The sequence below is a fragment of the Aquarana catesbeiana genome, linkage group LG03, assembly GCF_042186555.1.
Source record: "Aquarana catesbeiana isolate 2022-GZ linkage group LG03, ASM4218655v1, whole genome shotgun sequence".
Classification (NCBI taxonomy): Eukaryota; Metazoa; Chordata; class Amphibia; order Anura; family Ranidae; genus Aquarana; species Aquarana catesbeiana.
In genome coordinates, this window is record NC_133326.1 from 195,553,551 (window position 1) to 195,576,762 (window position 23,212).

The following is a 23,212-nucleotide window of genomic DNA, read 5'->3' on the forward strand; positions in this document are numbered from 1 at the left end:
TGATGACGTCACGGCTCGGCGCCGGCCTGTGTCTGCTCTCCAAGCCTCGCTTCCATCTTACACACACGGCCGTGTCTCTCCCCTCACCACACAGGGATAGTGCGATCGCTGTGGAGATACAGCACAGCCCTGCCATCCGGCCGGACGTCCTTCTCCCTCTCTTTACTGACATTTATGCCATCATTGGACTGATCCTGTCCTCTTCCACTGGACTACTGACACCCCTGCCTGCCTGGACTTGATTGTGCTTCAGCTACATTGATACAGCTTCTGCCTACAGTCCTGCATTTTTCAGCTCTTCAGCCCTCATCATGCTCCTGTACATGACTTCTCCTACCTTCATGTTAGTGGATATTTTGTTTGAAATAAAGTGTTTTATGATAACTTCTCAGAGGCGCCCCCACTCCATGTTTCTTCCTTTGCTCTGGTGATCACGTTTCTTCCCTCCGCTCTTCACCACAAACTAAGGGAGCCAAGTGGGAAGGGCTGAGATTCCCTGCTCTCCCACGATAATACGCTGTGAGGCATGGCAGCTTCAGAGGGAGGAGCCATGTCAAAGAAACAGTACAGCTGAGGAGAGAAGAGGGAGAGCGATTTCATGGCTCAGCAGCCATGATAAACGTGGTCAGCTCACAGAGGGGTAGGCAGGATCACCCAGGTACTGTAGAAGAGACAAAGGGACAATTGACGAAGCAAAAGCACTATAGCTTGTGCCTTTTAAGGGACAGGAGCAAAGCTCAAAGTTTACCAGCCCTGTCCAGCTTCTGAGCTTTGCTATTGGTCATTATTCAGTGGGAAGGCTCAAGAGGATGGGAGCTGTTTCAGCTGGTTATATCTAAGAGTGGCTTTGTGTTAAGAGCTCTGGGGTTGCTCTGCAGAATACCTGACTTGGACAATTTAGTCATCTCTAGTGCTTTTTCTACTTTAGTTTTCATATAGCCACAGGTTTTTTTTTAAGGGAAAGTTCATCCTGCTGATCAACTTGCTCTCTAGCTGCCACAGCACTTGTAGATTGTTAGTTTTTCTTATAGTAGGCTCAGTTCAGAAAGCTAATGCATCGGGATAAGGAAACACATTTTCAAAAACGTCTGAGTCCAATGAGATTTGAAAATCATAGTCACATTGCTGTTAAGTGTCTCAAAATAGAGAGCCTTAGGCTTGTGTAAAGCTTAGTTAATTGAGCCTAATGTATTGGGCTTTCCAAGCCTGTAGCTGTTTTATAGTAAAATATTGAAGACCTTCAAGGGCTTAATTAGCTGACTTAGTGACACTCCAAAAAGGGTAATTGCACAGATGAAAGGAGTATTCATTTAAAAGCGATGTCCTTGCACATTTTAATGTAAAACTATGGGATCAATGTTTCCGTTGTTTTTTATTTGGAACCACCTAGAGCTGTATTATGGTAGCTATGCAAATACAGACTTTTTGTTTGACTTTGTATAATCAAATCCCACATATCAATGCTGAGTCATATTTATAGGCCACTCTGGCTTTAGAGATTGCACTGTGGGCAGTTGGCATACCTAATGTATTTGGCATCCTGAGCTGACAGCTGCTAAGTATTTCCATGGTTCCTTCAGTTTTCATTCAATTGTTTCTAATCTAAACAGGCACGAAGGAGGACCACTACTCAACTGGAGTTACTTTATGCAGATAGCAGCGAGACGGCTTCAGATCCTGTAACAGGAGACAATGGTTTCCTCATTTCTCTTCCTCCTGTTCCGGAAGTAGAAGGAGCTCCAGCAATCATTGAACCAAGTAGCAGTTCTGTTAGGGATAAGGAGCCCCAACCCCCACCTTCTGGCTTACCTTCTAAAATAGGCAGCATGTAAGTCTGTGCAGTATTAACCAACACTGCTTTTCCTTGACTCTTCCTATCTATTTTATAACCATATGCATGGATTTACAAGAACTACTAGCCTATGTGCATTTAATAAAATGCATGGGGCTTTTCAGTATGTACACCCTCATCTTTTTAAACTTTATACTTCAAAATATATAAATAACCATTTGTTTTAAATCTCTATGGTTTAGCTGGAGTATTTAGAATAAACATTATTCCTGCACATATTAAAATATAATGTCTCTGATACCGTTTACACATCTCCTTCAGTAGTGTCATGGCAGGTAATTTGTCTCTTCTGTCAGTTTATTTTATTTGTTAAAACTGCTGTTGCCAGGATTCTGTTGCTGTGCCTGCACTCTGGCACAATAAAGCAGGTAGCTTCTTTTTTATTGAGTTATGATCCCACATATGGGATATTTATATTACAAAGCTAGGCTGCATGTTCTAGTGTGAGTCTATTGACATGAAATTTGTAATGGACCTTAAAAATCATAAAAATAAACTGCTGGTTTCCCCAGGATCCATCATGAAAGCATATGGTCTCATGCATGCCATGCCAAGCAGCCTAATAAATGTTTGAAGTGAATGCTTTTTGCTGTGTTGCATTTCTGATTGTTTATGCTATTTTCTAAATGACACCCTGAAGCTGAAAGCCACGGTTCTTTCATCTGCATCTTGCCTTGAAGGAATGATTTTTCATAACATGGCATCCCATATCTAACGCTTGTTTCACTAGCTAAATGTTTGTTGCATGTGCGGTGCTCTAAAGCTAAAGTAAGCAATAATCGCACAAATCAATAACTAGTGTATGACTTCTAAGCCTTTAAGAAAAATTGCACGTTAACAGGCAGCTTTTTTGTTCATGGCAAATTAATAGTCTTAGTATCCAGCTTGCATCAGAAGCTTATTATATTGTTGGAGATTATTGGGACACCATTCTGCAAATTTTACTTTAAGGTAATTTTTTTTTTTTTTATTTTAACATTTCAAACTTTGTGTAAAATTAGTTTATCACATCAATGGTTTTGATACATATTTAATAGGGAAGAATGCAAAAATATAATACCAGGGATTAAAATTTCAAGTCCTGAGCCACTAGCCAGGCCTTAAGAGTTGCTCGCCACCAGTTACCCCACCCAACCCCTACCCTGCCCCACCCCTAAGCCCATCCCTAAACCCACCCTTAAACACACCCTCGTAAATTATCTCATGAAATCACACTGTTAAAGTTTTATTCAGAATTAAGTTCCAAAAATTAATATTAACAACAATTTTAACAATATTAACATAAAGCAGATCAGTGGCCATCAGTGAAGCCTCATCAGTGGCCATCAGTGCAGCCTCATCAGTCATCCGTGCCCAGCAATGCACCAGGGAGGATCGGGTGACACAGAGTGGCGACCGCACGTTGAGACGTGGCTTGTATATGAGTAACCGGGCGCTGTCAAAACAAGTCCCGCCTCCTGGACCGGGGAATCTAGGAGAGAGAACACTGGTTCAATGCTGATCCAGGAGGCGGGTCTTTGTTTGACAGCGGCGACTATTCATATACAGGCCACGAGTCGTATACAAGACCCGCTATGTGTCATCTGGCTGCCCGATCTTTCTGACAGTTTCCTGGCTGATCGCTTCTGGCAAAAGCATGGAGGCCTTTTCACAGGACATCAGAGCGGCCCAAGGGGCAGGGAACACCCCCCTCCAGGTGGCTCTGATGGCTGCACCACTTCTGTCAGAAGCGATCAGCCAGGAAACTATCAGCCTGGTCCACCCCTGCTCCTCTACTAATTTCCACCAATTTTAAGGGCTGATACTATTATTCTACTAGTCTTCTTGAAGGAAGGCAGCTTTTGTTGTAAACACTGCTTTTGAGTTCCCTCCTTATGACTGACCATTTCTAAAAGTATAACAAGCTTTTGTATATGGCGTTTCTGTGATTTCAGAATTGTTCTTCAGTAGGCAATTGAAAATGATGAACCTTTTTGTTGTCAAATGTGGTGATTTACTTTATAAATTTAAGTTTCAGTTATATACTAACAAGAGATTTCGTTTGAATGCATGTGTTTTGATTCCTTTCTGCAATAAAGTTTAGTCAAACGCTTGCCTCTCTTAAGCTGGCCATACATGGATCGAAATTAAGCTGGTTCTGCAGGGACTGGCCGAATTTAGATCCATGTGTGGCTACTGTGGTGAACAGAAGTTGATCTATTGATCTTCTTCTGTTCAACTGCCCTGTCAGTATTTTCTCACTTGATCAACGCTGCAGCCTGCAGCACTGATCTGTGTAATCTGATTGGTGGGGAAGTCTCCCTGCTGCCAGAATACAGTGACACACCGGGGAGGATTCCCACATCCACATCAATAGGAGGAGGATAGGGCACACTGGATGAAAAGCACGCATCAATAATAAGGCGATAGGCCCAGAATAGGGGCATTAAACAAAGTCCATACAGACACCCAGGCTTCACTCAGGAGGGATAGAAGAAAACGCTGGCGGGATATAAAAGATCTAAACAGGCGCCTCTAAGTGCAGTAAGACTAATTTTTTCCTCAGAAATAGAATAAAACACACTCACATGGGAGATGATAAAAAAAGTTTATAATCCATAAACGTGACACTGGTACAGGGCTCTCTTCTCCCGACTCTATTCCAATCCTTTCCACTGTCCAGCAAACAATAAGGGGGAACAGAAACAGCTTAAGGTTTGATAAAGAAGCTCTGTGCATGCTCCTAAATGTGTTCCCTCCCCCTGTGATGTCACTTCTGGTGCATGCACTACACTATGGTTCCGGAAGTGCTGCGGCCATCTTACTGGTGTTTCTGTTCCCCCTTCTTGACTGCTGGACAGTGGAATAGATTTGAGAGGAGCAGGGAGAAAAGAGCCCTGTACCAGTGTCACGTTTATGGATTATAAACTTGTTTTACCATCTCTCATGTGAGTGTGTTTTATTCTTTGGAAAAAATTAATCTTACTGCACTTGCAGGCGCCTGTTTTTTTGGGTTTTTTTTTTTCCTTTCTTTTATGCCACATCAAGTGTTTGGATGGGGGAAAAAACTGACCCATGTACGGTCAGCTTTAATCAGAATCATCTTTGTATTTCACTGGGTTTGCGGATAGTCATTTCCTTCCCATTCCATCCCTCATGTCTTCTCGAAGCCCCAAATCCAAAAGAATATTTGCACACTCCATTTAATAAACCATTATCTTGTGTTAAAACCTGAAATGCAATGATATAGTCAGATTTACTTAGCAAGGTAATGGAAAGTGTAATAACGTGTGCAGACGGCAGTAATTTGTGGCCACCAATCAAATTTCATCATCTCCTTCACTGCACTAAATTGAAACCTTATTGGCTGGTATACTGCACTTTGCACATAGTCATTAAATTTTCCTTTATAGGTTAGTTTACATCTACACAGGCTTACGCACAGGGTAGTAGCAGGAGCATTTCCTGTGTTACCAGGCTGAAAAAAGGGAGTTCCTCTTTTAAATACCTTCTCTGTACCAAGTCTTGTTTCGCTAAAATGTTTTTCTTTAGTTTTATGTAGTAGGACAAAAAAGTAAAATTATATATAATTGCAAAGGAACAAAGTTTTCTTTTAGGGAGAAGTGGAGTTGATCACTGTTATTTTCTTCAGGACAAAGCAAACTTCCCGTGTACCAGAACCATCGCCATCATTCAGAAGAAAAACCTATGACAGGGGTGGGGAGAAGGCTGGTAAAACCAAAGAACAAAAATTGTACGTATTTTTTTGTTGGTTGCTTAAAACACCTTTAAAGTGGTTGTAAACCCTTGTTTTGTTTTTTTGTTTTTTGTTTTTTTTTTTTAATAACAAACATGTCATACTTGCCTCCACTGTGCAGTTTGTTTTGCACAGTGGCCCCGTCGTCCTCTTCTGGGGTCCCTCAGCGGCGCTGGTGGCTCCTCCCCACATCGAGTGTCCACGTTGGAGAAGGCTCTCCTAAGGTGGACACCCGTGTGGGCACACTCCCGAGTCCTGCATCTGTGTCCATTCACACAGAATGCAGGACTCGGCCCTGCCCTCCAGCGCCATGTCATTTGATTTGATTGACAGCAGCAGGAGTAAATGGCTGCTCTGATATCAATCTATCCAATCGGGACACGAGACACCAACTAGAGCTGGTTTGCTCATTCCCGGATGGAGGATGACAGCGTTCAGGTAAGTAAAGCGGGGGGGCTGCAGCACTACAGGTGGTTTTTGACCTTAATGCATTAAGGTCAAAAACCATGAGGGTTTACAACCTCTTTAATTCTATATATTATGTGACTTTCTATCTTAAGCTTTCTCTGCAGTATTCTATGCTCCTGTTACATGCTCTAATGATTTAGCTTTACAGACAAGACAGAAGCTGTTAAGTGGCACTTGACATTTTAAACATATTAATTGAGCCAGCTACATGGTACTCTGTAAATGTTTGTAGGTGCCAAAACTGATTGTTTGAGCTTTGCAATTCAGATTTTTTCAGATGTATTTGTCTGCTTTGTTTTGGTTTTGGTCTCTGCATTTTTTATTAGGAACTTCCTTCATTTACTAAACTTTCTTATAATTCACCGCCTCAAACTATGGAAAGCAGGCTTTTGTATATCATGAGTCGTGTTAACTTACTGACCTCCATCTTTAATCACCTAACAAAGTGTACATTCCGTGTTTTTGTTTTTGTTTTTGTTTTTTTCTTTCTTTATAGCTCAGATTCTGGAACATCAGAGGCTAGTCTGTCACCTCCTTCTTCCCCTACAAGCCGGTCCCGTAATGAAAAGAATGTTTTTAGCCGCCTCACAGTTTCTCAGGGAAGCTCATCATGTCAGCAGGATAAGTAAGTTACAGGGCAGAATCACCCCCCCACCCCTCATTGATGGGCATAAAAAGAGCAAATGGTAGCACAGGGTTTATTATATTATATTAGACTATATTCACCTGAATATGAAATGGAATTCACTGAGATTATTTTATTTAGGGACTCCTATTTTCAAAGTGTGTTTTCACCTTTGCTGCCAAACATTCACACAGCATACATAAAATAGTTAATAAAAATATTTCCTACCTTTTTTTAGTTTATTTTTTGCAGGATTATAAAGCAAACACTATAGGCTGCTTGTATTGTTCAAAATATCTCACAGTGTGCTTATTTATTTAGGGAAACTTCAGGGACAGTTTAGACTAAAAGTGCATTAATGTACAATGCAGAACCCAAGCCTTGATACACTATATTGGGAGGCCTGCCTTTACACACACACATGAACTTTTATTTGCATCCCAGTCTTAGTCTGTGGGGTTCAATATTGTGTTGACCCACCCTTTGCAGCTATAACAGCTTCAACTCTTTTGGGAAGGCGGTCCACAAGGTTGAGGTTTGCGTCTATGGGAATGTTTGACCATTTTTCTAGAAGCATATTTGTGAGGTCAGGCACTGATGCTGGACGAGAAGGCCTTGCTTACAGTCTTCTTTCTAATTCATCCCAAAGGTGTTCTATTGGGTTGAGGTCAGGACTCTGTGCAGGCCAGTCAGGTTCCTCCACCCCAAACTCTCTCATCCATGTCTTTATGGACCTTGGTTTGTGCACTGGTCCAAATCATTTGGTGGAGAGGGGATTATGATGTGGGGTTGTTTTTCGGGGGTTGGGCTTGGCCCCTTAGTTCCAGTGAAGGGAACTCTTAAGGTGTCAGCATGCCAAGACATTTTGGACAATTTCATGCTCCCAACTTTATGGGAACAGTTTGGAACTCTTAAGGCGTCAGCATGCCAAGACATTTTGGACAATTTCATGCTCCCAACTTTATGGGAACAGTTTGGAACAGACATGGGATGCAGTTTGAACCATCTAGATTTTTCAGAATAGGGACTATTCACACCCCAAAAAGGGAAAGTGCTGCTAGTAGGTGGTGAAATAGACAGAGGAGGAGGATGTAAGAGGAGGAATAAATAAAAGTGATGGGAGGTGCAGAAGTAGTCAATGTGACTGTTTAGGTACCATGTATTGTGGGGTAGTATGCAAAATGTTTATCCGTGGGGTGTAGGATGCACTATAAATCCACACGTGTAGCCATATTTTTAATAATGTTTATTGCAAGGAAACAGGTTTGGGGTTTTCCTGGTGAGAAGTCCCCTCCAACTATTGCATATCCCATGATAACTTTTTTATAATAAAGATCATCACTTCCTTACCTCTTTTGCAAGTTACTTGGTCTTACATATGAGAATATAAGAACCCTTAGCCAACAGAACATTAAAGGATAAGGTCACCTTCCTGAACATGTTACATGTTACACCCGTATATATAGGGTGTAATATGTTCAGCATCGGACCCCTCTCCCCTCGATTCCCCCCTCCTTGTGGTAGGACGTCTGATCTTCTCCCCGCAGTTGCCTCAATACAAGGAGAGCGCGGTCATGTGGCTGCATCATTGATCCACAGATCCATGTAAATCAATGAACCACAAGTACTGTTAGCCTTTGCGGCTGTCAGCTTGTAGTTCTCAATTTCTCAATGAACTACCACAGCACTTTTGAGCGCTGTGGTAGTTCATTGATTCTTCCTGTCAGTGATGAACTGCGCGGACAGACAGGTTACACTGACATTCTGCAGGAGACCTGCATAGCATCATTGATCTGTTGATGATCTGCTAATCGCTGGTGCAATGCTTTCCGGGCTCCTAAAACAAAAAATAATACATGCACATTTTTTTACCAGCAAAAAAAAGATTTTGCATTTTATTATTTTTTGTTAATAGGTGTGAACCTATTCTTTAAAGTTTTTGTAAATACAACACCGGCTGTCCTTCCTTATTACATGTGATTAATATCAAGGTGTCATGTAAAGTAATGGCAAGGTGGTATATGGTTTCTAACAGAATTTTTCATCTTAATGCTAGTTATCTTGATTAATTCCATGGCCGTTCTACTACTTGAGATATGTTGCATATCTGGTGGAAGTTCATAAAGATGTTCCACAAAAAAAAAATGGCCTTTTTACATAGTAAAATTGATGTACTTACTAAACTCAAACAAAAGTTAACAGCATATCCAACTTGCAACTTAGCTGATAGTTAAAAGTTTGAAACAACCGTTTATCTCATTTCCAAAAGTCGAACATAGAGGGTAGATAATAGCATGGTGAATGAATGGCTAACAATGCCTGGAGGCCTGGATTGTTGTATTATCCTGAAATGAACAATATTACTTTCCAATATCTTAACCTGATGGAAGTTGGGGGGTTGCTACCCTGTCTTTTTCCTGGGGGCCTGCTCCTTGTGCCACCCTTCCAACCCAGTATTCTTGTACACTTGTCGATGGTGAACTTGGAAGACCAAAAGACCAAGTTCTTTCTCTTCTACTATTCCTTGTTCCCTTTTTTCTTTTGCTTTCCCATTTATTCTGTCTGTTATCAATTTTCTTCAATATTTCACTCCTTTAGTCTTTTTAGACAAATGTAACCTCTATGTTATTGGCACCATCAGATTCATACATACAAAACATAAGCCAAAACACAAGGAGGTGTGAATGTGTAACTTTATTTCAAAACTTGTAATGGACTGCACACTTTCTGTTTACTTCCATTGATTGTAGCTCTGTTGATAGTTCTTCAGTGTAAATCAGTTCAATCTTTAATAATCTTACGATCTGTGAAGTACAGTTATGTTATGGTTGTAGTATTGTGGGACATTTTAATGAAAATATTGAAATTATAGTAATGTAAAGATAAGGGACAAACTGGAATGAAACGACTGAGACAATACATTAACATACAGTGTTTAGAGGATATTTAACTTTCTAAATTCTGGTATAGGTGAGCATTAATAAGACTGTCTTCATCACGTGGGGTTAAAATGCAAGCATGACTGTAAAAGTTAAACTGGTTAGGAGAAGACCTAAAATGGATCTTGTAACAGATTTATTTGTGTAGGAAGAGATTGCAGGACAGTGTTCTGGCTTGCAAATCATATCCATGTAGAACAAATATTTTTCCTTCCTCTTTGTGTTAAAATGCTTGAATATCAATTTCAACTGTGTTTTTATTTGACAGTGTTCAATAATGCTAAACTTCAATGAGACATGTATGGAAGCCATGGGGAAGAACAGAATTGTTTTAACTGCCTTTTCTAGCCAGCAATGTTCTGCAGATTGCTGGTATGCTGTAATTTACAGAAAAACGGTTGTTTTCAGCCAAAAAGATTTGAAAATTGCTGTCAAATGGCTAAATTCGAAAGCTTTATTCTTGTGTTACAGCTTTGTGAATTTAGCTTAAAGTCAAGATCAATAAGGAGCAAGTAATGGGATCCAAAGGCCTCACCCACACATTTCTTTTCGAGCATTAAATAAGCCTAGCATAAAAAACCTCAGTGTTTTCCTGCTTCCGAGGGCCACAGGTGGTGCGTAAAGTTGGCCATAGAAGTGAATGGCTGAATGCACCCTGTACTCAAGTAAACGCCAGTGCTTCATTGTATTGGTGTATACCTGCACATACACCTACAACATGTTTTCCTGAACATGACATGTCCTTTTGTTTCCAAGAGCCCAAATGCGCCCCTGTGAATCAATATAAGTGGCGCTAAATGACAGTGATTAAACCATCCAATACTCAGAAAGTGGTCTAGTGCATCTATCTAAAAAAGGGGAAATCAATGCGTAAGACTATCTATATCAGAAAAAGCACTATTCAATATACAATATAACAGTGGAAATTGTAACAGTGTATGTGAAGATGTGCCATACACAAAGCAATTTCAATTGCAAATAAAATCAAAGGTGAGACCAGGTAGTATAGTCCATAAAAAGTCCATAGACAGGTCACCGTGCAGGAAATGTGATATATCTGGAAACAGTCCACCAATTCACTTAGTGTCAGTGACTCCACTCCCCTTGAATTCAACACTCACCGACTCAAAATGCCTCACACTCTCGTGTTTTGGCAAAAAAGCATGGGTGTATAGTTGGTCATCTGAGGGTGTAATCTCCGAATTCCTTATTTATCCCAGTGTCACCTCAATGCATAGAAAAAACTCAACATAGTGTGATACCGTAAAACATATAAAATTTATTCAACTTAAAAACCTTCAATCATTGCACTCACAAGAAAAACTCTTGAATCAAACCGAAATGACACTGCAAAGCAAATTCCAACTCAATCCTCCTCTGTGAAACGCCCAGCACCACTGTGGAAAGAGGGTCGCGGCGGACCCCAAAGAAAAAGGTTGGATGGGTTCTCACCCCTCTTCACTGACGCTTTGCTGGTGTGGATCTCCTGCTGACCTGCACGCCCAAGACGCGGCTCCTATAGCGCCTTCAAAAGCTCTCGCCGGTATCCGGAGATGCACCGCAACGTCCCGTCCTTCACTAGCTGTTAATAGTGGATGCCGTACAGCCACGCCCCGACATGTTTCGTCATAACTGACTTCCTCATGGGATTGGCTGTACGGTACGGCACCTCCCACTCTTATACCCATCACGTCTATCGACGTAACTGTATGCAAATCTCCCTTCACGTTCCCAGGTGTCCCCGCAGCCCTCAACGCAGCGGCGCTGGGCCGATCACATTCCCCAGAGGGCACTTTTATTACAAAATATCCCAAAGAATGTCGAAACAAGTATAGCTAACCATGTTGCATAAACTGGGTTACAAACAAAGATCGCAAAAGAAGCTTTCACTCAAAGCGCTATTCCTAGGATCATGGTTAACAATATATACTAATCGTAGTTCTAGAACATACCCCACTTACTAGTATAAAAATTCATCCAGAGGTGTTGTACTTAAAAGCTCAACCTGACATACTATATTAAATAATCAATCAGTGCAGCCCATACAGTGCCGATCAGAGCTATAAGTTGGGCTATTTCCCTAAACTCCCCCCATTACTCCTAAAATGAACTAAGGGTGAAAAAGTGATAGTGAGTTCTTTCATAAATCCATAAATCATAAAACATGTAATGTATATGGTAGCTCAAAAATATTGTGTGCTTAGTGACTCTCTATATAATCTTAGGGTATCTCTACACTATTAAATAGTGACAGAGCCCTCTAGTGGTGAAGTTAAAGAAGACTCCCTAGTTTTCTCTTTCAAAAACCAAAGATTGAACCGCACAATTACCACCCCCTGTATAAGTGTGGCCCACTATTCTTCCTAATGTGCTAAATCAGTGTAAGCATGATGATCATGCAGTGAACAAATATAAAAAAATCCATAATTTAATACCTCAATTAATGATAAAGTAAAAAAAAAAAAAAAAAATTATATATATATATATATATATATATATATATATATATATATATATATATATATATATATATATATATATATATATAATTTTTTTTTTTTTTTTCACTTTATCATTAATTGAGGTATTAAATTATGGATTTTTTGATATTTGTTCACTGCATGATCATCATGCTTACACTGATTTAGCACATTAGGAAGAATAGTGGGCCACACTTATACAGGGGGTGGTAATTGTGCGGTTCAATCTTTGGTTTTTGAAAGAGAAAACTAGGGAGTCTTCTTTAACTTCACCACTAGAGGGCTCTGTCACTATTTAATAGTGTAGAGATACCCTAAGATTATATAGAGAGTCACTAAGCACACAATATTTTTGAGCTACCATATACATTACATGTTTTATGATTTATGGATTTATGAAAGAACTCACTATCACTTTTTCACCCTTAGTTCATTTTAGGAGTAATGGGGGGAGTTTAGGGAAATAGCCCAACTTATAGCTCTGATCGGGCACTGTATGGGCTGCACTGATTGATTATTTAATATAGTATGTCAGGTTGAGCTTTTAAGTACAACACCTCTGGATGAATTTTTATACTAGTAAGTGGGGTATGTTCTAGAACTACGATTAGTATATATTGTTAACCATGATCCTAGGAATAGCGCTTTGAGTGAAAGCTTCTTTTGCGATCTTTGTTTGTAACCCAGTTTATGCAACATGGTTAGCTATACTTGTTTCGACATTCTTTGGGATATTTTGTAATAAAAGTGCCCTCTGGGGAATGTGATCGGCCCAGCGCCGCTGCGTTGAGGGCTGCGGGGACACCTGGGAACGTGAAGGGAGATTTGCATACAGTTACGTCGATAGACGTGATGGGTATAAGAGTGGGAGGTGCCGTACCGTACAGCCAATCCCATGAGGAAGTCAGTTATGACGAAACATGTCGGGGCGTGGCTGTACGGCATCCACTATTAACAGCTAGTGAAGGACGGGACGTTGCGGTGCATCTCCGGATACCGGCGAGAGCTTTTGAAGGCGCTATAGGAGCCGCGTCTTGGGCGTGCAGGTCAGCAGGAGATCCACACCAGCAAAGCGTCAGTGAAGAGGGGTGAGAACCCATCCAACCTTTTTCTTTGGGGTCCGCCGCGACCCTCTTTCCACAGTGGTGCTGGGCGTTTCACAGAGGAGGATTGAGTTGGAATTTGCTTTGCAGTGTCATTTCGGTTTGATTCAAGAGTTTTTCTTGTGAGTGCAATGATTGAAGGTTTTTAAGTTGAATAAATTTTATATGTTTTACGGTATCACACTATGTTGAGTTTTTTCTATGCATTGAGGTGACACTGGGATAAATAAGGAATTCGGAGATTACACCCTCAGATGACCAACTATACACCCATGCTTTTTTGCCAAAACACGAGAGTGTGAGGCATTTTGAGTCGGTGAGTGTTGAATTCAAGGGGAGTGGAGTCACTGACACTAAGTGAATTGGTGGACTGTTTCCAGATATATCACATTTCCTGCACGGTGACCTGTCTATGGACTTTTTATGGACTATACTACCTGGTCTCACCTTTGATTTTATTTGCAATTGAAATTGCTTTGTGTATGGCACATCTTCACATACACTGTTACAATTTCCACTGTTATATTGTATATTGAATAGTGCTTTTTCTGATATAGATAGTCTTACGCATTGATTTCCCCTTTTTTAGATAGATGCACTAGACCACTTTCTGAGTATTGGATGGTTTAATCACTGTCATTTAGCGCCACTTATATTGATTCACAGGGGCGCATTTGGGCTCTTGGAAACAATAGGAAGTTCTGTACTGTTTATTTAATAAGTGGCAGCTTTGGATTCACTCCATTAGTTTTTTTACACATTTGTTTCACATATATTTTCTTCACATTTTTTTCACACCCTTTATAGGGGGTTAACATCCCTCTGTCTGGCATTGAGCGCAGTGGTGAGAACTCAAGAAGGGCGTGTTGGTTTGAGTTTTCATTTTTTGATATATGACATGTCCTTTCCCACATGATAGTGTTGCATTTTATCATTACTTGATAGTTACATGGTGCATAAAGAGCTGTGTGTGTGTGTGTGTGTGTGTGTGTGTGTGTGTGTATATATATATATATATATATATATATATATATATATATATATATATATATATATATAAATAAAACAAATAGGCATTAATGAGTAAATTATGCATCTTTGGGGTACATGTTGGCCTTTATTGACCACTTGCAGAAGCATTATATAAAGCAAATTGCACTTTAAAGGAAACCCGTCACAATATGTGGTTTCAAAAATGACAGTGACATTATTAAAACTACAGTAAGTGGGTAAATCTGTAATGTCCTTCTTGCATATCTCGACTAGAATGCAGTTTTGGGGTTTTTTTTGGAAAGGGGGGGGATTTTCCATATGTCTACAGCTGTGGAAGGTTGTGTATTGCATCTGTTCATCTCCCACAATTGAGGTAGAAGAGTTAGTACATGCTCAGTTTGTGTTACAGAAACCAGTCTGTCCATCAGACCTTTTACTTCTGTTTTTCAATATTACCGAGGGCACACTGTTGTTGCACGAGTAGTTTTACATCATATCATAATTTCTCATTTCTGAATTTCTCCAAGCTATAAATAAGCTAACCATTTACACCATTTTAACATATGCATCTCTTGCATCTATTTTGTATATGGCCTAAAGTAAACCTGTTATTGGTATAAACTTGTGATGCAAGTTTGTTTTCCCTCTTACTCTTGGATAACTGGGGGTTTTAAGTTCTTCTTCTGCATTCAATAGACAAAAAGCTCTTTGGTTTGCTTTGTACTGAGATTGTTTTATGACATGTGGATCAAAAATTGAATAAATTAAAATCTTGTTAAAAAAGGAAAAATTCTGCTGTTTGAAACTGTCTCACTGCTTCCTGCAGTGGGTGCTAGTGGGACATGCTGAAATCACTGTTTGCATACTGACATCCCAGGTTCGAAGAGGAAATTTAGCCAAAAATCAATGTGCTGTTTTATTTTAGGCTGTTGCCACTAACTTTTTCTCTTTATATATATATATATATATATATATATATATATATATATATATATATATATATATATATATATATATATATATATATATATATATATATATATTATCTTTTTTTTTTTTTTTTTTTTTTAGACATGATGCATGCACAAGTTAATTTATACCTGTCCTATAAAAACACAAATCTAAGGGAAGAACACTAGTCTTATTTGTTTTCCTTAATCGGTATGGATGGGTAGTCCATCCAAAAGTGATATTTTAGCTGCAGGCATATGCTACATCACAATCTACACTAAGAATGGGACCCCTTTTGTAATTGTATGTATGCAGTCCTGCCTTTCAACATTCCCCAATAGATATAGGAAACTAATTTTAATTTTCCATTCACCATAAAATGAATTACCATTTTTTGATGGACTGACCCTTTCTTAACCACTGAATTTATTTCTGTGTTTGCAGTGGTGGCACCGCATTGAGTGCAGTGATGTATGTGTCTTCATGACGCAATGGATATTACGACTTCATTAGCACCACTGTTACTGCCCTAAAGACTGTACATTTTTGTGTTGGTGGATACTTGAATGATCATCTGCTATGATGGGAACAATGTGCAGAGACTCCCAATACATGTATGAGGATATACCATTACAGTGTGGTGATATAATCACTGTATTGGTATTGACTGAGCAAAGATTTGCATCTATGTAGTATGAGTACACACAGCTTCTGAAACAAGGGTCCACTTGACTAGTACAGAGACAAATACAGATTGGTGGCCCATTTAAAAAGATAGAACACCATGTCAGTGCACTTTGTCTTGTCTGGCGTTTTTCTGTATTTCCTATCCATCGAGCAGTCTTTATCTTTCTGATATCTGTATTCTTTCCCCTTGCACTCTACTACTGATCTTTATAGGTCTGATGAAAGTGATTCCTCTCTGTCCGAGGTACACAGGTACAAATTTCCTTCCTTGTACACCTATTTTCCTTGTTGTAAGTAACGCTGCTCTTCTGCATGATGCCTTTCTTTTGTCCATGTTTACTACCAATTTGGTGCCCAATATTCATATGTGTAAGATCTGATCTTTAGAAACTTTTTTTTTTCTCAGCTTTTCTTTTTTTTTCAGCTTGTGTTATTGCATTGCATGCTACTTTAACAGCTTTTTTTTTTTAGTATTGCAGGAAGGTGGTGTATTGACAATTTTGTATTTTATGTTTTCTTTTTCAACTGTATAGCATGCTATACAAGATGCATCTTTTTTTCACAGCAAATGTGTAAAATACTTATCTTTGTCACGTTACAGATCAAAAATGTATACTAGCTCAAATTAACGTTGACCTGCTGGTAGGCAACATTACACATTCAGAAGTCTTTTTTTTTTTTTTTAATTTAGCCAAAGTAGGACTTAAAGGCTTGCAGGAAATGGAAGGCCTGTGATATTTATGAGATTTCATACTTAAGATCACATTTCATGTATTTGTTACTCCTTTTAAGGCCAAGCCCACCCAAAACTTATGGAAAGTTAGGTTTTGAATCACCTATTAGCAGTTTATCCTTCTCAGGTTAATCAGAACCTTTACTATTGAGGTTATTACAAGTATAATAAAGTGTGTTCTGATCCCTTGTTGGGGGGTAGCTCCCTGTTAAAATCCACAAGAAATTCAAGTGGCTAGTGAATGTGTTAACCCACCAGCTTATGTCAAAAACTGATGTTTTTATTTTGGGTATATGTAACTTATGGCCCTTGTACATACAGGCTTCAGTATGTGAAAGGGTAGAGTTATCAAAATTGGAGCAGCTCCACAGGCAACTGATCAGCTTTATCTTCAGCTTGTTCAGTTAAAGTGTTACTAAACCCACAACCGTAAAATCAGTATGTGTATACAGTATATGAAGACTTAGGCTCGATTCACACAGGGGCAACACGACTTCAACGCGACTTTGCAACGCGACTTCAACCCGACTTCAACACGACTTGTGGATCCGACTTTCAATGAACGGGGATCCGACTTGGATCCCCGCCACTGTGTTTGGTATGAATCTTTAGGGGGAACTCCGCGCCAAATTTTAAATAAAAATCCGGCATGGGTTCCCCCCCCCAGGGGCATACCAGGCCCTTGGGTCCGGTATGGATCTTGAGGGGAACCCCCCTACGCCAAAAGGACGGCGTGGGGGGTCCCCCCAATCCATACCAGACCCTTATCCGAGCACGCAGCCCTGCCGGACAGGAATGGGGGTGGGGACGAGCGAGCGCCCCCCCCCTCCTGAACCGTACCAGGCCGCATGCCCTCAACATGGGGGGTTGGCGCCTTGGGGGAGGGGGGCGCGCTGCGGCCCCCCCACCCCAAAGCACCTTGTCCCCATGTTGATGAGGACAAGGGCCTCTTCCCGACAACCCTGGCCATTGGTTGTCGGGGTCTGCGGACGGGGGGCTTATCGGAATCTGGGAGCCCCCTTTAATAAGGGGGCCCCCAGATCCCGGCCCCCCACCCTATGTGAATGAGTATGGGGTACATGGTACCCTACCCATTCACCTAGGGGAAAAAAGCATCAATAAAACAAACAGTACACAGGTTTTTTAAAATAATTTATTAGGCAGCTCCGGGATCTTCTTCCGACTTCGGGGGTCCTCTTCCGACTTCGGGGGTCTCTCCGCCGTCTCCTCCCGGTGTCCGCATCTTCTGCCGGCTCCTCCGCTATCTTCTGCAGCTCAATTGCTAGCGGTGGTCCGGACTTCTGCCTTCTTCTTTTCTTCCAGAGATGTTGACACGACGCTCTCTCCAGCTGGAATGGTCTCTGAACGCTCCGCAACGGACTTATATAGGCGGTGACCCCGCCCCCTTATGAGGTCACTGTCCCAGGGCATGCTGGGGCTGTGCCGTCATAAGGGGGCGTGGTCATCACCCGGTGACCACGCCTCCTAAAACGTCACAGACCCAGCATGCCCAGGGACTGTGACGGCATAAGGGGGCGGGGTCACCGCCTATATAAGTCCCTTGCAGAGCGCACAGAAACCATTCTGGCTGGGGAGAGCGTCGTGTCAACATCTCTGGAAGAGAAGAGGGAAGAAGATGATCCAGAGGTCCGGACCACCGCTGGCAAAAGAGCGCCAGAAGATAGCGGTGGAGCCGGCAGAAGATGCGGACACCGGGAGAAGACGCTGGAGAGACCCCCGGAGTCGGAAGAAGATCCCGGAGCTGCCTAATAAATTATTTTAAATACCTGTGTACTCTGTTTTTTATTGACGCTTTTTTCCCTAGGTGAATGGGTAGGGGTACCATGTACCCCATACCTATTCACATAGGGTGGGGGGCCGGGATCTGGGGGCCCCCTTATTAAAGGGGGCTCCCAGATTCCGATAAGCCCCCCGCCCGCAGACCCCGACAACCAACGGCCAGGGTTGTCGGGAAGAGGCCCTTGTCCTCATCAACATGGGGACAAGGTGCTTTGGGGTGGGGGGGGCCGCAGCGCGCCCCCCTCCCCCAAGGCACCAAACCCCCCATGTTGAGGGCATGCGGCCTGGTACGGTTCAGGAGGGGGGGGGGCGCTCGCTCGTCCCCACCCCCATTCCTGTCCGGCCGGGCTGCGTGCTCGGATAAGGGTCTGGTATGGATTGGGGGGGACCCCCCACGCCGTTTTTTCGGCGTAGGGGGTTCTCCTCAAGGTCCATACCAGACCCAAGGGCCTGGTATGCCCCTGGAGGGGGAACCCATGCCGGATTTTTATTTAAAATTTGGCGCGGAGTTCCCCTCAAGATCATTTGAGCACAAGTCGCATGCCGAAGTCGGATCATGCGAGACGGCGATCCGACTTCAATGATAGTCAATAGGCTGAAGTCGGATCAAAGTAGTACAGGGAGTACGCTCTGAAGTCGGAGCGACTTCAGTAGTGTCTATTAAGACGCTAGCGTTAACTCCCATTGAAACTATTTCTGGAGCGACTTGGGGCGACTTGAGGACGTACAAGTCGGATCCCAAGTCGCCCCAGTGTGAACCGAGCCTTAGGCCTTGTTTTCACTTGTGGGTTTAGACAGTAAAAACATGCAATTGAATCGCGTTTTTACTGCCTCCCCCAACTCCTTTAAGCTGCACAGCAGCGGGGGGGGGGGGGGTGTACATATGCCACAGTCGCATTGTAGCAACAATGATCCCTGCTGATGGGAGGCGCCCCGCAACCGCATGCAGTACACATAATTGTGATGCACTGGTGTGGGGTTTAAGAGAATAAAACAAGTGGTGAGGGGATAATGCCTGCTCACCACCTATCAGTTGTCCTGAACAATACAAATTCAGATTGCTGTTCTGAGGGCAACATGAGTGTAAACAAGGCTGAAGAAATTTAGTCGAGGCCATCTTTTATGGAGCCTTTAAATTTCAGCATGTCAGTCTTAATTGATAACATAGTGGACAACCCTCTCCATAAATGTTGCAGAAAGCGAAGCCTAACACTTTCCTTTTGTGCTCCTAAGCCAGATGACTTATAGCAATTTCAGATATTTAGTGACTGATGCATGTGTAGCTAAATAGGTCTGGAAGCTGAGAACACTGAGATTTCATGTAATGAGCAATGTTAACACACGTGTTTTTTCTTATCTCTAGGGGCATAATTAACCCATTTCCTACTAGCAAAAGTAACAAGACCTCTCTCGTACAGTGTATGCATATAGCTGAAGGCCACAACAAGGCTGTGCTTTGTGTAGATGCTACTGATGATCTTCTTTTCACTGGATCTAAAGGTCAGCCACATTATTTCCACTTGTGTAAATACTTGCTGACAGCTAATATTGTATGACTTTCTGATCTGTGCTGCATGCTATTGGTCTTAACTATTTTACTTTAAATTAGTACATAGAAGTCTTAAAACCAATCTATACTGTAACATTGTGGTTTACAGATTGTTCCAATAATCTTGGTGATTTTTGAAAATGTAATTTTTGTTCTTTGAGTTGTTCATCACTGCCTATATTTCCCTTTTTAAATTTGCAACAGTTAGGGATGTTACCAAACACTGGGGTCATATTTTAAATCGGGAGCATTGCGGCTTACCAGTTCTTAGATGTGATGGCTGCATTTGTTTTCCCCTTTTAAGGCTTTCTTTTCTTTTTTTTTACCTAGTAATCCAGCCAAACCAAGCTTTATTTTCACCTGGTGATCCAGCCAGATCAAGCTATCCAGCAAATATAGAAGTTAGAGGGTTGATACAAGCCATTTAACACTGACAGGGCTGCTTAAAGTGGTCAGCTTCTATTCATTCGTGTAAAACTTCTATCCCAAAGAAGAAAAATGTTATTGCAACTGCTTAAAGGGTGTTAGCTGGAGTTGGGGTTCAATTTGTTTGTGCATCTAAATCTGCCATTCCATCTAACACAGTGGCTCCTAACATTTTTTGAGTCATGAACCCCTTTAAGAATGCAATGAAATCTAAGAACCCCCTCCCCAGAAATATTCACATGAACACAACTTTGCATGCATTAAATTTGTGTATGTGTTATGGCATTTAAAAATAACGTACATAAAGTTTTAATAAAGGAAACAATCCTAACACAAAATTCACTCCTTCAGTGCCTTGAAAAAGTATTCATACCCCTTGAAATTTCCCACCTTTTGTCATGTTACAACAAAAAACGTAAATGTACTTTATTGGGATTTTATGTGATAGACCAAACACAAAGTGGCACATAATTGTGAAGTGGAAGGAAAATAATGGTTTTCAAAAATTTTTAAAAATATGTGAAAAGTGTGGCGTGCATTTGTATTCATCACCCCTGAGTCAATACTTTGTAGAACCACCTTTTGCTGCAATTTCAGCTGCAAGTCTTTTTGTGGATGTCTCTACCAGCTTTGCACATCTAGAGAGTGACATTTTTGCCCATTCTTCTCTGTAAAATAGCTCAAGCTCTGTCAGATTGGATGGAGAGCTTCTGAGAACAGCAATTTTTAAGTCTTGCCACAGATTCTCAATTGGATTTAGGTCTGGACTTTGAATGGGCCATTCTAACACATGAATATGCTGTGATCTAAACCATTCCATTGTAGCTCTGGTTGTATGTTTAGGGCAGTTGTCCTGCTGGAAGGTGAACCTCCGCCCCAGTCAAGTCTTTTGCAGACTCTAACAGGTTTTCTAAAAATTGTCCTGTATTTGGCTCCATCCATCTTCACATCAACACTGACCATCTTCCCTTGTCTCTGCTGAAGGAAAATATCCTCACAACATGATAAATGGTTTTTAACATTTTTTACAATTCAATATGTGAAAAGTGTGGCGTGGATTTTAATGACAGAGCTATTTTGCAAAGAAGAATGGGCAAAAATGTCACTTCCTAGATGTGCAAACCTGGTATAGACATACCCAAAAAGACTTGCAGCAGTAATTGGAGCGAAAGGTGGTTCTACAAATTATTGACTCAGGGGGGCTGAATACAAATGCACGCCACACTTTTCACATATTTATTTGTAAAAAAAAATTGAAAACCATTTATCATTTTCCTTCCAATTCACAATTCTGTGCCACTTTGTGTTGGTCTGTCACATAAAATCTCAATAAAATGCATTTACCCTTTTGGTTGTAACATGACAAAATGTGGAAAATTTCAAGGGGTATGAATACTTTTTCAAGGCACTGTGTTGTTGAGTGCCACAAGTTGTGCAGAGAAGGATGATACATATTTAAATATAATTTTTAAATAAACAAGAAGTGGCGCCACACAATATAATGTGCAGTAAGTATTAAGTAGAGCTGTCCCTTTTCAAGTGAATAAATCAACTTCCAAACAGTTTAAAGATCTGTAAAAGGTTAGCACTAACTTATATATACATATAAACAATATATGTGAAAAATATTAATGCATATTGAATGACCACACAACAATAATATTGAACAAATTATAGGAATACAATATATGAGAGAATCCTCAAAGAGAATCCAAACACCATAGAAAAAAAGTCCCTGTAATGACAGGTAATTCTTAGTTATCCGTGCTCCACCATCACTCATTTAGGAGAAATACAGACTCACCAGATAACGAGATAATAGGAGATTACGTAGGCACAAATCCTTTTAGAAGGTATAATACATCCCTTGATGTATCCTTGTACTCGTAGGACACTATAGCTCAATAAAAGCAGAATGATTCACATAGCACAATATGCTTTGATGTAAACAAGTGCCAATAGTGATAAAATGCACACTTACTTTGTGGGGTGCTAATGTGCTAGCACATGTACAGCGATATCACAGGGGAAAATAATGCAGTTTCTCCAAGTCTCAGCTTGCATTCCACCACAGCAAAAAACTAAACCAACCGTACCGGAAATCCCGTCAGTAAGAGCGAGCACGCAGCCTCCATGCATTTCATGGTTAATACATCAGCAAGCTTCCTGATGATGTGTTGACCACGAAATGCATTGAGGCTGCGCTCTCGCTCTTACGTCATTTCCGGTACGGTTGGTTCCAGTTTTTCCTGTGGTGGAATGCATGCTGAGGCTTGGAGAAATGCCGTTCTTTTTTTTTCCCTGTGAATCATTTTGCTTTTATTGTCCTACGAGTACAAGGATATGTTTTCAAGGGATGCATTTTACCTTCTAAAGGATTTGTGCCTAGGTAATCTCCTATTATCTAGTTATCCGATGAGTCTGTATTTCTCCTACACGAGTGATGGGTGGGGCACGGATAACTAAGAATTACCTGTCACTGCATAGACTTTTTTTCTTTGATGTTTGGATTCTCTTTTTGAGGACTTTCTCATATTTTGTTCCTATATTTTGTTCAATATTATTGTTTTGTGTGGTCATTCAATATGCACTAAATATTTTTCACATATATTTTTTTATATATGTATATATAACTTAGCGCCAACCTTTTATATATCTTTTTACAAACTTAAATAGTGAACATGAGACAACAATTTGTTTAAGATGCTTAGTGGTTGGTGTTATAAGCAGAGGCAGGATGTGTTTCCTTTAATTTTTTTAATGTGAAACGATTTTGATGGGGGGAGGGGGTGCTGTATAGTAAATGTAAATGTTTATCTGACCCTCACAGACCCCTTGAAACCTGTTCATGGACCCCAGGTTAAGAACCG

At 40.9% G+C, this 23,212-nt stretch overlaps 1 protein-coding gene across 7 annotated transcripts in view; it reads left to right on the top strand.

The window, feature by feature from the left end:
- The window catches only part of KIF21A (kinesin family member 21A), a 279,203-nt gene that overhangs the window by 240,633 nt on the left and 15,358 nt on the right, over positions 1-23,212 (top strand). For 3 of the 7 annotated variants that reach the window (XM_073619687.1, XM_073619688.1, XM_073619689.1), the window contains 5 exons: positions 1,611-1,828; positions 5,484-5,585; positions 6,553-6,681; positions 16,048-16,086; positions 19,731-19,867. In XM_073619687.1, the coding sequence (XP_073475788.1) occupies positions 1,611-1,828; positions 5,484-5,585; positions 6,553-6,681; positions 16,048-16,086; positions 19,731-19,867 (625 nt within the window). The remainder of the gene's footprint in view (positions 1-1,610; positions 1,829-5,483; positions 5,586-6,552; positions 6,682-16,047; positions 16,087-19,730; positions 19,868-23,212) is intronic. The other 4 variants (XM_073619690.1, XM_073619691.1, XM_073619692.1 and 1 more) reach the window with 3 other exon arrangements.